At 39.9% G+C, this 16,648-nt stretch overlaps 1 protein-coding gene across 3 annotated transcripts; it reads right to left on the reverse strand.

The window, feature by feature from the left end:
* Positions 1-1,876: 1,876 nt before the first annotated feature.
* Positions 1,877-10,864, reverse strand: CLDND1 (claudin domain containing 1). 3 transcript variants are annotated; one of them, XM_042956206.1, is made up of 5 exons: positions 10,700-10,864; positions 6,573-6,882; positions 4,377-4,484; positions 2,310-2,447; positions 1,877-2,154 (listed from the first exon to the last, which is right to left on the reverse strand). In XM_042956206.1, the coding sequence occupies exons 2-5, from the start codon at positions 6,862-6,864 to the stop codon at positions 1,934-1,936; spliced, it is 759 nt and encodes a 252-aa protein (XP_042812140.1). In that variant the 5' UTR covers positions 6,865-6,882; positions 10,700-10,864; the 3' UTR covers positions 1,877-1,933. The 3 variants fall into 3 exon arrangements, with proteins under 3 accessions (XP_042812140.1, XP_042812138.1, XP_042812139.1); XM_042956204.1 differs by lacking the exon at positions 10,700-10,864 and adding an exon at positions 8,560-8,740 and having other exon boundaries at positions 6,573-6,877; XM_042956205.1 differs by lacking the exon at positions 10,700-10,864 and adding an exon at positions 8,560-8,641.
* Positions 10,865-16,648: the final 5,784 nt, after the last annotated feature.

The following is a 16,648-nucleotide window of genomic DNA, read 5'->3' on the forward strand; positions in this document are numbered from 1 at the left end:
TTAAAATATCAACTACAACACATATTCAACCCCAGAGCTTCTGGTGCTGGCTTCCATACTCAAGGAGGCCACCACTGAGCCTGTAACTCACAAGTCCGATTCTGACGGAGTTTTCACAGTGCATGTGAAAGATTGGTGGTGGACTGACAATCACAGACAACTTTGGAGGGACAAGTGGCAGGGACACTGTCTAAAATAAGTAACTTCCCAATAAAAAATGTCATGTTGGTCAATAACTTTAAAATCCCATACCTAAGTGCTTTGTGTATATTTACTTAGCTTTTCTGCCTTCTACAGAAGGTGCTGAAAGGCAGTGAACTTCAAGAGTTAGGAAGAGGTAGAAAACTGATAGCCAGTAATTGCACAGGTAATAACTGGTGGCAGAGTAATATTGGCTTTAAGTCAGAAAGTGGAGTATTTTACAATAGAACACAAACATCCACAGCCATTAAATAACTTAAGAAAACCCTAGCCACATTAAATACGATACATAGAGGTCACAAAACTACTTTGAAAACATGTTTTAAAACTCTGAAGAGTGTCTTATTTTCTAATGGGCGTAAGGGGTTCCCATATTTTTTGGAAGATAAAACAGAGACCCTAGCAACAACGCATTTTCCAGAGAAACACAGAGATCCTCATTCAGAATCCTGTACTTCTTTATCCTAAAATATTGAGATTTACATCAACTCAGACACTAAACAATATTGAGTTTCTTCTCATTTTTTATTTTTTAAAAAAGACAGATTTAGGATATTGTAAGAAATTACTAAGTTACATTTTTTAAAATCTGTCAAGTGCTACAGTAATGGAATAAGTAAATAAGATTTTTTTTAAAGTTCAATGTTTATATATAGACATATTTATAAAAAAATGACTGAATTAGAAGATGTTAAATAATGTTGATACACACCAGGAAGGGATTTAGGCAAGGAAAGGCACATCATTTCACCACAAGAAATAAAGACCATAGTTGGAAGTTAATGACTAGCCAAAGCTTTAGGTCTTGTGGTAGTTTTCCTAGCTCCGGAGGGTCATTACGGTGGAACCTTCTTTATGGTACTGAGCTGGAATACATAGACAGCAGTTGGGAGAATTTTACTCTATGACCCCAAAGTACTGTTAGAAAGAAAGCACTCTTAAGCCTGATGTGTGAAGAGGCAAGGAGCAAAAATCCAAAATGGTTTGGTGGTACTGAAAATCCTATTGACATACTAAGGAGAGTTAAAAAAAAAAAAATACAAAAAAAGGTAAAGTAAAATAAGGTTAATCCTCTTGTCTGGCTGAATTGGAATTCCTGCAGTTACGAAGTTAAAGTTTCAAGTAAACACTGTATTTTTCACTTCCTTTCTTGCAGACAAACACAGTATAGATAAACAGCTGCCATACTTCACCTTGAATAAAGCTATATGCCAATATTTGGGGAAAAGGCTCTTAGCTAATCTCCTTATTTTATATAGCTTACGTCTGAAAATAGCACTAATACTTCTGGCTGACTGGCTATCTACAACAGCACAGTGACCATTAAGTTTTGACAATGAAAGGTTTCCCAGAGACACTAAAGGGTTTCTAGTTGAACAGCTAGCTATTTACTGAAAAGTCTAACCGACATCAGTAGGACTTGCTTTGGGTCAATCTCCCACTATCAATTTTCTTTCAGAAATTTGTGCCAACCGTCTACCCACTTCTTGCTCTCTGGACTCTGAACCCACATTGGTTTGTTTAAAAGATGGAATCATCCAGAATAATCCGTATACATTTTAGTGGTATTAAGAAACAATTGTCTGTGTGAATAAATAAAATAGATTTTCAGGATAAAATGGTAGATCCACTCAAAAAAATTAAATTAAAAACAACGGGAGGGGAGACAAGAGAAAATATTAATATTAAAAACATAATAAAAATGGCAATTGCAAAGCAGGCAACTTCCCACTCATGCCACACGATAGGCCTTCATTAAGGTGTACTCTTTCCGATTGGTGTGAGCAGCCCAGATGAAGAGGGCAGAAGCCATGAACTGTAGGGGAGCTGAGACACACGCCAGGCAGAAGGACCATCCAAATTCACCAGACACGTTCTCAGGTAGTTCTAGTTTCTGGTGGAGTAGTTCAATCCCAGCAACATAACAACTCACTGAGCCCAGTGTGCACAGCCCTTGGAGGAGAACAAAACATAACTGGTAAGAGCACAGTGAGAGCTTCGCGGGCAACACAACAGGACGGTACGGCGTGAATGTTTAAGAGTTACGACTCTTTGGTCTCTATGGACACAGGAAGAGGAGAAAAGCGAAGTATCCTGACAAGACCCACCTGCAAGGAGATGCAGAATGCCTGTGGCAATGGTGGGATACAAACTCCGGCAGATGCAAGCACAAAGTCCAATTACGGCTCCAAAGCACATCAAACCCAGACTGACAAAAGGTAAGAGGAACTGGCAACGCCAAAGATCTGATTTTGAAAAAGAGAAAAAAAGAAATGTTACCATGATTTCAGACGGTGTTCTCACAATGTCAATTTCTGTCATATACTAAATAGATCTTTTCTCAACAAGTGAGAAAGGAGTACTTTTAATACCGGACGTTTCTTTTCCAAAGCACTTTGTTCAACAGGATGCTACCTTTGTCCTGATAAAAGTGAAAGGACACTAACAGTTAACAATCACTGAGGGCTTACTATGCATCCAGCACTATTCTTTACACGCGTTGCATGTTAATCCTCCCAACATCCCTATGAAGAGGTACTATTATTATCTCCATTTTATGAATGAGGAAACTAAGGCAAGAGGTATAACTAACTTGTACAAGGTAAAACAGTGAGCGGGAGAGCCAGCATTTGAAGCAAAACCTTCTGGCTCTACATACAAATGAATCTAAGTCCTTATAGGATCTCAAGGTGGGAATAACAAGTAAATGAATGGTGATTATAAAAGACCTGTTGAAAGAATATACATGAAACACAAAGCAGAGGATCTCTGCACTCAGTAAATGGCAGTTTTAATTATCATAAATTCCCTCAACAGCTGTGGGAAGAAAGCTGATGATCTTCCAAAGCACCCCCTTCCACTCTTACATTACTTTAATTATTAGTAATGTATTAATATCAACTCTAAGCCAAATTCTACCCTATAGTGCTAGTTTTACTTTCTGGAACTACATAAAAGTCTTTTCTCCAACTTCCCTTCAAACTGTTAGAAATATACTTCTTCCTATATATTTGCAATACAAATGTGCAGGTTTAAATGTGCAGGCTGAGGAGCGCCTGGGTGGCTCAGTCGGTTGAGCATCCGACTTCAGCTTAGGTCATGATCTCACGGTTCGTGAGTTCGAGCCCTGTGTGGGGCTCTGCGCGGACAAGCTTAGAGTCTAGAGCCTACTTCGGATTCTGTGTCTCCCTCTCTCTCTGCCCTTCCCTGCTTGTGCTCGGTCTCTCTTGCTCTTGAAATTAAAATTAAAAAAATTTTTTTTCAATGTGCAGGTTGACTTATATGCAGATTTTTAACAGAGCATACTGCAAATGTATTTTCTCTTCCTTATTTTCTTAATAACATTTTTTCCCTCTAATTTATGTTAAGAATACACTATATAATACATATAACATACAAAATACGTGTCAGTCGACTGTTTTATGTTATTGGTAAGGCTTCTGATCAACAGTAGACTGTTAGTAATGTATTGGGGAGTCAAAAGTTATATGTGGATTTTCAACCCCGTGGAGGGGTTCGTGCTCTTAGCCCCTATGCTGTTCGAGGGTCAACTGTACTTGCCATTTCATGGTCTCTCATAACATGGTCATTCTTTGGGACAAGCTCCAGTAAGCCTCTACAGCCGGAAAACCAGGTACAAATCTGAAGACAGTATTTCTTATGCAGTCTGACCATCAAGGAATGGAACGCTCCTAATAAATACTTGCATTTGTTTTTGATATCTATACTTTTGTTATTACCACCTAAGGCTACATTAACGTTTTTGGTAGCCCTAATCCTTAGTTGACTCTTAGAGCTTATAGTCAACTTTTTTTTTACATATCCCTATCTGAACTCAGGTAGCTGAAACGTTTAACTCAAAATCAAAAATTTATTATTTATTCCTATTAAATGTACTCTTCAAAAGGGCCCACTAATAACATCTTTTGGGGAGGTCTGGATTCTGTCACCTAATGTATTAGCTGCTTCTCTGAACTTTATATTTGCAATTGGTTAGGTACGTACCTAATCTTAAAATATGTTTTCAACAGAAGAGAGTTCATCGGGATACCGTTAGAGATCTTATTTCAAGTTGACATGACATACTGATTCATCTTGTTCCCAAAACAGAAATCAACAAATGGCAAAATTATTTCTTTTTTTCCCAACTGTCCGGCTGAAATCAATGTACTCACAGGTCCGAAGCAGATCAATTCCACTATTGTGGTTTCCAGGATCAACAAATTTCTCCATGAACTGCTCATTTAGCGTGAAACTCATGCATTTTGTGGCATCAAATGACTCTGGAACACGAATTAACAATGATTGCTTGTTGCTTTAATTATAAACATTTAACAAAAATCCCTTTCAGTAATTATTCTCTAAAATAAAAAGTGATATAGAAAGATGTTCCCAGAGGACAGCTACCTCTTTGGCCTTGAATGACACACAAGATTCACTGATGCCCAATGGATGCCAGTGGTTCTCAGCAGTGGGCTTAAGACATTGGTACAAGAAAGGGGAAAAAAAAGTAGGAGCAGTAAAATGAATGCGAATAGATATGCAAGAAGACTAGGAAGGAGGAGAAGACAAATAAATAGGAACTTTCATCTTCTCCCCGAAACCTACTCCCCCAGCTGTCTTCCCCCATCTCAGGTAATGACAATTCCATTCTTCTAGTTCCTCAGACCAGAAACTATAGTCATTGTTGCCCACATGCATCCCACCAGTTAATCCTTGAGGGTCCACCTTCAAAACATATCTAGAATCCAGACACTTCTCAGTGCTACTACTGTCGTCTAAGCCACAATCATCTCTCACCTGAATCAGTGCAAAAGTCTCCTGGCTTCCACCTTTGCCTACTACTTGTTTTCAAAACATGCGTCTAGGTGACCAGATCATCTGTCCTCTGCTCAAAGCTCCGCAATGCTCCTTCACATGTGGAGTAAAAACCAAGGCCCTCATCACGCCTAGAAAATCTTGCAAGGTTTGCCCCACTCTCACCCCCAGAGTACTTTTCTGACAACTCTCCCCTCCTTACCCTCCATTCCAGCCCAGTGGCTTTCTTGCTGGTCCTTGACTAATTCAGACATGCTCCCACCATAAAGCCTTTGCAGTAGCTTTTCCTTCCAACCCACGATTCCCCCTACCTCTGCAATTTTCCATAAAGCCAACTCCTTCACCTACCTCAAGTCTTTACTCAAGTAATGTCTTCTTGTTGAAGCCTATCCTGCCTATGCTATTGAAGATTATAACTTATGCACACCAACATCCCCTTCCCTACATATTCCAAATCCCCTGTATTTTCCTGCATTTTTTCATAGCATGTGTCACCTAACATACTATATAAATAACTACTGTTCATGCTATTACACTTATTTATTCAGTTTACTGCATGCATCCCTTACAAGAATGTTAGCTCCCTCGGACTAAAGGTATTTTTTTTCTCTGATGTTCTACATGGAATATGGAGGCATGTAATAAGTATTTGCTGAATGAATGATAAACGATTGGTAAGATTCAACCATCAAGTGCTCCTATGCCCTCGTAAGTAGAACTGAACGCTTTACAATTAACTTTAACCACCACCCCCCCTTTCCAACTACTTTCTTTTTCCCATTATATAATCACAACTATTGTTCTTCTGATATATGGTAACTCCAGCCTGTTGTGCTGTGATTTAAATACAGTGCTTCCCACAAAGTGGTCAACAGAAGTAGTCATAAGCGGAAACAAATTGTAAAGTTGTTCCTTAGAAACAGTTCTAAAGTTTCCATTTCAATAATTGGAAATTAAACATTTTTAATGGTAAGAATGCTTGCAAAATAAATGAAACAACTTCTTAGGTTTTTATTTCCGTAATGCATATTTTTAACCTACAAACTCTATCAAGTTGTTGTAAAACAGACTCAATATACACAGATTTAAACGTAGAGTTGGATCAAATTATATTCTCTAAGATTCACAGGGCAAATGATAATAACTACTAAAACACAGCTAACACTTAAAAGACTATCAATTCATATTTGTTGATTTGATTCTGGATACTAATTCTTTCACCAATTACCAAATATTTAAAGTCTTCCAATGTACTTTCCCAATTATTTCCTCATGACATGTGTGAGACTAATAAAAATAATTTTACTGATAAGTACAGAGATTTAAACTGGCTTTCCCAAGATAAGGACAGTTACTTATCCAACCAATTGTAACGAGTATCACGGTAATTCATGGAAGATGGGCAGAGAAGGTGGTAGAGAGAGGAGAGACACATAGATTTATCTCTTTGGAGAGAGAAAGAACCCACAAACCTCCTTTTACATAACTGGGTCATCACCAATACTTTATTATTGAGTAGATAAAGGAGACAGAAGTTAAAATAAGAGAAATACCTGTCCTTTCTGGTGAGCTATACCCATATGCGTTTGGAGGTATAGTGATACACCGTCTCCACAATCCCACTGTGCCATTAAATCGGAAAAGCGCATCATTATAAGTCTTTTCATCTGCCTCATCACTCTCGAAGTCGGTCCAGATGCTTTTGGCCAAATCACTGGAATTTTCTTGAACTGGACTTCGATATTCATACCAGAAGTCTGTGCCAATCGAGGCTGCCATGTAGATGGTGGAAATGAGGCTAAGCACACAAGCAATTACAAATGCTGTAGCAAAACGGTTATCCATTCTGGCATTCAGACTGCTCTGTTTAAAAGTCGGAGAAAGAAGAAATGTTAGACTTCATGGACAAATAGAGGTTATTTTGAAAGGAATTATCTCAAAAACCACCCTTTATCCTAGTCCCCATCCCTTGGCCCTTAAAGTAATATATAATCATTAAAAAATAAATAAAGGCAAGCATGTTCTCAATTAAGTTCAAAATAAAACTCATTATTATGAAAAGTACTTATTGAATGCTCACATACCCAGGATGCTACGGAGACAGAGGTCTTGTTCTCTAGTCTATCACCTGCACACTAAAACAGACAACACTGAAATGGACATACACATTACAGATACAAACAATAGACATGCTCAGAGTCAGCAGTGTACCATACATAAACTCTTCATTACAGGCTGAATTTTTATGCAAGCTGCAGAGCATTAAGTTTTCTGGGGTTGAGCGCGAACAGAGCATTAGAAATGGAAGCAGAGGAAGTTGGCTCCTCCCAGTTTCCTCTGAAGAGGAAAACCTTCTAAACCAAGGTTAAGAATCAGGAGCTATTTGGAAAACAGAGTTGAGATGTTCCTTAACCCACACAGAAAAGGTAGTTCTGGGTACACAGAATAGCAAAGAGAACAGTAACTATGATAATGCTAGATAGCAATCTGCTCTTAATCTATTAAAGCTAAGGAAAACTCCCTTACGCTGCCAAATTCTCCACTCCTGTCTACTCTCCCCATTCCTCACACTTTTTGACTCTCCTCATCTGCAAACTAAATGATTCCCCCTCAGCTAGAAAGAAAACTGAATTAGGCAGAATACGAATACTCCCAATGTAGCAGGATTCTCACACAGAAAGAGTTGGGACACTGAGGCTTTTCTTTCCAGGAAACAGCTTTATTCGGCGGGCTAAGACCCAAAAGGCTGAGCCCCCAGCGCAGGGCGGGGGGGGGGGGGGGGTTGCCTTTTGTACAATTTTTGCTCTTTTGTCTCCCATATATGGTAACATACAGTCTGAATAAGCTACGTTACAGAGTCCTGGGGAATGTCACGCACCGGCACAGAGCCAGGTTGCCTTCCCTCCTCTGGAGGTTTTCACCACATTCCTTAGGGAGGGGCTCTACCACACCAAGGTGTGGACAGGACTCAACGGCAGTAGTAGTAAATGGCCGCAGTAAAATGACTCAAGGCGGATCAAGCTGAGTCAAATCCTGCCAAGTATACACCGTGACCGCACCAAACACCTTACAAAGGCGCACGAAAACAGGCTCGCAAACTGGGATTGCCGAGTTTGGAAGATAGCAAGTGTGACACAGGAGAGATGGGGCAATTACACTGATTAACAATAACTCCAGAAGTTGGTTTTGTATTCTTGTTCTTTCTAATTCTCTTTCATCCTGGTGCTCTCAAATGACCTTAAAAGGTCCCGGCACCGAGAGCGGCTGTTTACCCAGGCCGGACAACTGGCGCTATCACCTCGCAAGGCGCACCACCGAGTCGGGGGCCCCGCAGTCCAGGGCCACCCCAGGCCAGGGGCCCCAGGTACGCGACCAGGCCCCTCCCCAGACCACTCGGCCGAGGGAAAACCCCCGCCGCAGCGCTGCGGCGGGGCACCCACCCGCCCGGGCCGCTCCCCAGGAGGGGCCCCTCTTCAAACTGCTGAAAACATCCAACGGCTACGCGACCCCTGCCCGGAGACGCCGACCCCGCTCACTCACCGCCCATCCTCCTGCTCCGCCAGCTTCACCCTCAAGCTCAGACCACAGCACCCTACTCTCCCCGCGCCTCCTCTGACGCACTTCCCTGCAGATCCCGCCCCCTCCATAACTCCCGCGCCTCCGCCTCCGCCTCCACCAGAGGCTGGGCTTAGGCCCGGGGCCGAGGGGGCTTGTGGGAGTTGTAGGAGGGACAGAAGGAAAGCGGCGGGAGGTGGCGGCGGTCCGCATTTCTGGCGCCGCGCGCGGTGCATTGTGGGGGATGTAGTTCAACTCCGGGGGGACAGTAGGTGCGCAAAAGGCGGGGGGGGGGGGGGGGGGGTGGCGGCGCGTCTGGGCTGATGGAATCTTGTATTTTATGAAGGAAGGGAGGAAGGTCCGCAAAGGCGACCTGTCTCTGATCACCGACAGTTATTGATTGTGACTTATATAACAGGTTTTCCAGTTCTGTGCTCTCCCTGTGACATAGCCCTACCTCTAAATATGTCAATAGCAGTAAGATACTTCTGCGATATTAACCCATTTATGTCCTCTCCCACAATCTCACTCCCATTGAAGCAGATAGTCCTTCTGGATTTATTAAGTTTAGACTAAGAAAGATGTGACTTGACCGTATCCATCTAGAATGTAATGTTTGGGTTTCATATAATTTATGTTAATGGCTACTTTCTCTTTATGGCAAGCGATACAAATTTTCTATTTATTATAGTAGAGTTTCGTTTTAATGCTTTTTTAACGTTTATTTTATTTATTTTGAGAGAGAGAGAGAGCACAAGTGGGGGAGGACTAGAGAGAGGGAGAGAGAGAGAGAATCCCAAGCAGGCTCTGCGCTGTCAGCACGGAGCTGGATGCAGGGGCTCCAACTCACTAATGTGAACTCATGACCTGGGCGGAAATCAACAGATGTCTAGCGGAATGAACCACCCAGACGCCCCAGTACAGTTTCACTTTAAAATAAATTCCAGTTAAAGAAAAATATTAAGTTATGATAATACTGAGGGTACCAGATATGTCAAAAACGTGAATTTAAAAAATTGTTATGTAATGTGAAAAAGACTCGATTTGGGGGAACATTGTCTTAAGCAGATAAGGTCATGGACAGCCTCTGAGAGTGCAGATGGCCATGTGTCACAGCAGTAACAGAATGACTCTTAAGTCTTCAAGTATTGCACAGAAGTTCATGGATAGAAAGCAGAGAAATCTTTGCAATAATGCATGTGGACCCAGGAACATGGCCCAAGACCAGTAAATGATGGATTTCTCAACACATACTGACAGAGACAGCTTACTCAAGGACCAGAAAAGCTCTCAAACCCTACCCCATCCCCAAATGCCTTGGAATTTAGCTCAAAGTTGATACTAAATTTCTACCATCCTGATAGATTGAAGGCACAGTATCTGTTTTTCTGTCTGTGGTTCTACTTCTTTCACCGGAGTTGGCAAACTGATATTCATATCTAGCACATAAATAAAATAAGGTAATAGCCAAATATAATATTAAAATATGACTGGATTTTCATGTAGAATGTCTGACTAAAGGAGAACTTTGTCAGAGGCACCAACTAGGGAAAGTGGTGGAGATGTACAGGCAAATTGTTAATATGCAACTTGACTCCTACCAGAAAGGAGGAGTCATGTACCAGAAAATATCCTTGTCCTTTGGCCTTCATCAGAAGTCCCCTATCTTCAGAACTACCTCTCTGGTGAAGTCACATGGTAAATAAACCCAGGTAGAAGGGAAGTTTGAAAGAGGAAGACACTACCTCAATTCATAGTCAAGGAAGCTGATCCCAGGGTGAATAAGTGACTAATCAAGCTTGGATAATAGGGTGCACTAACTAGTTTTGTGACATTGGACAAGTTAGTTAACCTCTTAAGTCGCAGTTTTCTTTTCTCCAAAATATGAATGTTGATAAACTCCCTATCCCGAGTGACCATTGGCAGGATTAAATGAAAAAAAGAAATGCATGTAAAGTGCCCAGCACAGGGTCTGGGCATAGTAAACAATCATTAAATTATTAGTATTTGCAAATATTTGTTGAATATCTATAATGTATGGTTAGGGTCAATATAAACACCAAATGCTCCCAATTCCCCTAGAAGCTGGAACTAAGCCATTTATAGAGGTAGGTGTCCTGCTTACTTCAGGAGGTTTATGAAACTCGGGGCTAACTGCAGATGACTAGGAGAGACTTGCCACGACCACATTTCAGGCATCTTTGCTGAGCTCGGCTCAGAGCATTCCCAGGCTGGGCTCATGGCATATATAAATCTTCATGATTCAGGAGGTAGATGTTTCTGGGGAAGCCTGCAAAGGAGAAGGCTGCTTTCATTCATCAGGTCTGTAGAATGCCTAGAAAACACATCAGACACATTTACATTTCACTCAATTTAGGGGGCACCTGGATGTGTCTGCATGTTTGAGGTTGTGACCATCCTACCCACTCAGCACAGGAGACTCGAACTGCCTGACCACACCAGTACCAACAAGCACATAACCATATTTCTCATTTATCTCCGCATCTTGGGTATTTTCTGTTTTGGGTGCTTGCTTATGGTGTGGGTAGGCAAAACAAATCCTTAATAAATTAATGGAGTTAAATTTCTACTCCCATTCATTACTCTGCTCTTTGGGAAACAGTAGCTAGCCTGACATATTTTCACAAATAAGGGATGATTTAGTGAAACCAAGTACCAATTAGGAAATTTAGATTTAAAACTAAAGTTGAACTAGAACTCTGGCTTGATTTGCTAATGATGATTCTAGTTTCAGGACAAAGGTGTTATGGTTACACTATATTTTAAACAAACCAATAGCTGCAAATCTAGATATGCAAATATTATAACTTGTTTGTATCATGTGCTTAGGTAAAAACTCCTTGTGCAAGAATTCCCTTCAATACCAAATTTCCTAACATACTTAAATTTCATTTTTAATCACATTTTTAAAAATTTTTTTTAACGTTTATTTATTTTTGAGATAGAGAGAGACAGAGCATGAATGGGGGAGGGTCAGAGAGAGGGAGACACAGAATCCAAAACAGGCTCCAGGCTCTGAGCTGTCAGCACAGAGCCCAACGCGGGGCTCGAACTCACGGACCGCGAGATCATGACCTGAGCCGAAGTCGGCCGCCCAACCAACTGAGCCACCCAGGCGCCCCATTTAATCACATTTAAAAAAAAAAAAACAACTAAAAATTACCTGAAGAAAGATACATCTACATTATGTTTTTCTCATATAATTTTGTCCTGCTTGTTTTCCTTATGAACTGTGGAAGGCAAAAAGAAGGAAAATAGATATATACACAAGCTGTGGTTTCCAATCAATAACCTTCCTCAGAAAAAAATGCATCAATCTTTGAATTTCCTTGTACCAATCCATTATACAACGGCAAAATTAATCAAGGATGAGGCAAATAGAAAAGTGCATCTAAAATGGTTCTTTCCTTCTAGCAATTCCTGTAAAATGCTACACAGAGTAGCAAACTATAGTTATTTAGATGTCCATGCTTCTGAAGGACAGTGAATGGACCAAATGTAGGTGAGAAGTTTAAAATTAAATTGTCCTCTATTTTAATATCATCAGTGTGAGTCTTTAGTAAATGACCCTTTTTGAGTCCCAGTGTCCTCATTCACAAAATGGTTATGCTGGATGATCAGTAGTATCACTTGAAGCTCTAAAATTTTATGATTCATAAAATTCCATTCCGCTGGAAGAAGAATAATGTAACTCCAAAATATAGTTGTCGTAGATCCACAATGTTCAAGTTTCATTGGGAGATTCCCATGTGCTACACCTCCAAGCTAGGCAATGTACAAGATAGAGATACAGGAAATGCAGATGGACAAAGGAAAAGGAGGAAGGCTGTATGCATTCTGATTAGAAAAGATACAGCAACACAGACCATTGCTGTTTCAACAATAAACAGTAGTCATGGAAAACGGAAGCTAAGAAGTTTGTGAAACCTCCGTATTCATTGGAAATAATTCAAAATTCAAGCATAATTCAGTCCGGATCTACAAACATTAATTGACCACCTATTGTATGCCAGACACTGTGCTGGGTACCAGGGACACTAATATAAGTAAACACAATTTTTGTTACACACAACCTAAATCCAGATTAAACCAACTGTTATGAAGAAACCTAAAGTATATGTGCCTAAAATAATATCACTTTTGTTTATGTAAATATGGGGTACCAAGGGAAATAATCTAATAAGTGAAGGGGAAGAGGGCCCTGATAACAGCAAATACATGCCATTTAATTTGGCATGATATATTACATTACAGTACATTACACTAAACTCTCCAAGTAACGGTCCAAATAAAAAAGCCACTGAGACTTAGAATATAAACTGATCTCTTAAACTGGACTGTTTAAATGGCTATACACTTTATGATATTCAAGTAAGAAATGAACAAGAGAGTGTTTCTAACAAATGAATATGCAATCACTGTAATAAGTTTAATGAAAAACAAAAACTTTGCTTCATAATCTTTGCCACTTATTCAGGAACAAATCAGTAGGGTGTATGAATAGAGATTTCTTTCTCCTGTGCTACTGGCTATATAGTCTGATTAATCCCTACTTAATAGGGGGGCCAGAGTGATTGATAGGGAAAAAGCAGAAGCAGAATATGCCAAAATTCCAGTTAGGATGGCTGTACTCACAAAATCATCAGCCCACCTGTGAAGCAAGTCTGCAAGTCACAGCTAGGGCTGTATGATAGATAATACTGTATTCACCTGAGCAGACATCTCAGGGGACAACACCCGACTGTCTCCCCATCTTCAACATTTGATGCAATTCTGAACATATCTCAGGAATTGAGGTGCAGAATAGGGAGGGCCCAGAAGTCTAAATTAACTCCAAAAATTTTGTGATATCAGACTAGAAGGTTGCTAAGAAGTTCGAGTTTAGAGGTGATTTTTAAACTGAAAAAAAAAAAAAAGTTAGCCAAAATCATAACAAAGCATAACATGTAAAGTTGGTGAAGGTATGTAAATTAAAACAGTGCTTCTAAACTTTAGTGTGTGTGAGAATCACCTTGGAGGCTTGTTAAATATAATAAGCGACCTTGTTAGGAATCACCTGGAGTCGTCTCCAGATGATTCTGATTCAGTAGATCTGGGACAGGGTTCAGAAAGCTATGGTCTAGGAGGCACCCAGGTAACTCTAAATGGGTAATGTGGCCTGGCATCCAGAAGTTCAAAACATGACTTTGAGAGTCCAAAGAAGACTTCAGCTAGGTAACTCCTTTATGTTAGAGATGATGAAGAGGTAATGGATGGCCTCTCCCTTCAAGTTGCTCATGATCAGCTCGGGAAGTCAGACACCAAAACAACTAATCATGTGAAATGAAGTAATGGGAATTTAATAAGCGGTATTGTAAAATATCTTAGAGAACACAAAGGTGGGAGTAATTATCCCTGCTAAGGATGGAAAGCATAATATCTAAAGTTGAATATAAACTGTATTTATGTACTTATAAAATAAAGGAGAGTTGAGCATTTTTTTTCTGGGAAAACAGTTCTTAAAAGGGGGCGTGTGTGTGTGCTGTCATTCAGTTATTAATATTTACATCTTACTCTTTTTTTTTTTGTCATCACCTTGTTCTTGCTGCCTTTCCACAGGCTTATGGTATCCAGTGTTGTTTCTGAGTTTTGGTCTATGTGTAGTTGGTTATTTATTAGTATCCTCATGTTTATTTCAAAGAGCATTCAAAGTTCTAAACATGACTGTTGTGCTGTTTGTTTGGAACGATGACTTCCCCTACTTTATGTAGTCAGCTTTTATTGTGGATTCTGTCTTATAATAGCTTTGTACTCTTTGAGTTGTTAAAAGCCCAGGACTATGCTGTTTGTTTCCTTTTTGCCTCAAAATACTTAATCTGTTTTCTGACTTGGGTCCCAGGATCGTTTTGATCCATGGTGGATATTCTCACATTGCAACATACTACCATGAACTACCATATTCCAAAGTGACTGTATATGATAAAGCAAGATATTTGGTCCACAGCTGCTCCAAAGTTCAGTGAGGCAGTCAGATTTATTTGAGACAGTTTACATCAACAAGCCAACAACTTGAATGCTGAAAGAAAATTTAAGACCTGCAGAATAAATGCAGGCCAGACATTTTTCTCTGGAATATGAGCATGAACTTTTTTTTTATTTTATGATACTTTTATTGGAATTCTTGAGATACAAGAAAAATACGGATATATCTATGGATAGATATATGTATAGATATAGTGTTTAAATATTCTATGTTTACTCCACCAATCCTTGTCAAGTAAATATTGCCCTAGTTCAAACTATTTGACAAAATGAACGATTACATTAAGTATTTAAGGCTTACTCGGTGGGAAAGATTTCTATTCCAGAAATGTCAAAGCATTAGTTTCTCTCATCTGCAGCCTACACTTAGGGAAATATGCCCCCCATGAACAACACAGAAATGCTAGGGACACAAAGAAAGGCAGAGCCCAGTTGTAAATCAACTTCTGAGTGACTTGCTGGGGGTGCCCCAGATCAGGGGAGCCCTCGTCTTTCCCTGACCTAGACCCACATGCCTGAGACTCAGGTCACATTAGAACACATCAGGAAACAGTGACAAGAAAGGGGTACAAAAGGCAAGATAGTTATTTTCAATATATTAATTATGGGTAAAATAAAAATTCAGTAGAAAGGACTTCAAATGTTAAACAATGGTGTTTTAATTCACAGGCATGCGTTTTTCTATGCAATAGCAGTATCAGCCTGAAACTGTAACTTTGGCTATGAAACCAGATGGAGGGAAAGAGAGAAGGAAAGAGCCTTAAGCCACTTTGACCAGTAAAGAACTGAAATAAATGGAGTCGATTTCAGGATTTGTACTCCACAACAGTTTTCCTAATATGAAAAGGAACAGATGACAGAAAGATATGATAGGACCCGTCTGTTGTTAGCCCGTTTCTCAAATGCTTTGAATGAACCCCAAATCTTTCTGTTAAAGTGCCTGCACTGGCAACTCCATTATAATGTCACTTATTAGAGGTCTGTCTCTGCTAGGTCAATAATCCCCAAAGTGAAGTTCACTGGTTTGTGGAGGTACTTAAAAATAAGTCATAGCTCAAAAGCTAAAAAATCACTGCTCCAGTAGTGAGGTATGAAAAAGACAAGATGGGGGGGACCCAGAGTCTGATGAAGGGGAGTTACTTGGAGGTAGAGAGAAAATCTCCTAATCAAGGATGTTTATTCTAAGAAAAAGGAACTTTGCTGGTTGAATTACAAAGCAGATAAGAGTGTAGGGTGCCTGGATGGCTCAGTCGACTGAGTGGCCCACTCTTGATTTCTGCTCATGGTTCATGGGTTGGAGCCCCATGTAGGGCTCTGCACTGACAGTGTGGAGCCTACTTGGGATTCTCTCTCTCGCCCTCTCTCTCTGCCCTTCCCCCGCTCATGCACTCTGTTTCTCTCTCTCTCTCTCTCTCAAAATAAATAAATTTTAAAAAGAGTGTAAAAATGGCAGTTTGCCATTTTTAAACCTGTGTTTGTAAGCTACATAAATAACAACAATGCCTGCAGTTGAACCACAATGAATACATACTTGTTGATTATACTAGATCACAAAACCAAGAGTTTTCCTGAATAATTCAAGTAAATTAACATTTCCAAAGGACCTATCACGTGCAAGGTACTGTGCTAATGACAGTGGAAAATTTTTAAAACTAATAATAACAGCACAAAACATGGTCCCAGTCTCTTGAGAATTTTTAAAAACATATTGAATGAAACAGGATTAATTTTGTATAAAACTGAAAGAAGCAAGTAAGGGGAAAGAATCTCATACCCTAATTAGAATCATTATGTTTGCTGTAGAAGTAGAGTGGTATGATTTGGGAAATTTTCAATTCACTCTTTCTGCAGTGAAAGACTACTTTCCTCACTTTTACCGGGGATGTGAATAAAAGGACTATCTTTGTCATCACCACCTTAAAATTTTAAAAGAAAATAGTACCTTGTCTGTGAAACAAAAAACCAGATCAAAAGGATTTTCAGTGTCAGAAAAGCAAAGGATGTCTTTAAAGTAGGTAAGGAAAAAAAGTTC

Source organism: Panthera tigris, chromosome C2 (assembly GCF_018350195.1).
Source record: "Panthera tigris isolate Pti1 chromosome C2, P.tigris_Pti1_mat1.1, whole genome shotgun sequence".
In the NCBI taxonomy this organism is placed as follows: Eukaryota; Metazoa; Chordata; class Mammalia; order Carnivora; family Felidae; genus Panthera; species Panthera tigris.

What these genes read in the sequence shown, in the direction of transcription:
- CLDND1 (XM_042956204.1), bottom strand. Translation starts at nt 8,666, where the DNA reads ATGGAGGGGGCGGGATCTGCAGGGAAGTGCGTCAGAGGAGGCGCGGGG. An exon ending in GCGGAGCAGGAGGATGGGCG is followed by an intron (nt 6,878 to 8,559) that starts GTGAGTGAGCGG and finishes TAAACAGAGCAG; the next exon opens with TCTGAATGCCAGAATGGATA. An exon ending in AATTGATCTGCTTCGGACCT is followed by an intron (nt 2,448 to 4,376) that starts GTGAGTACATTG and finishes TTTCAAAATCAG; the next exon opens with ATCTTTGGCGTTGCCAGTTC.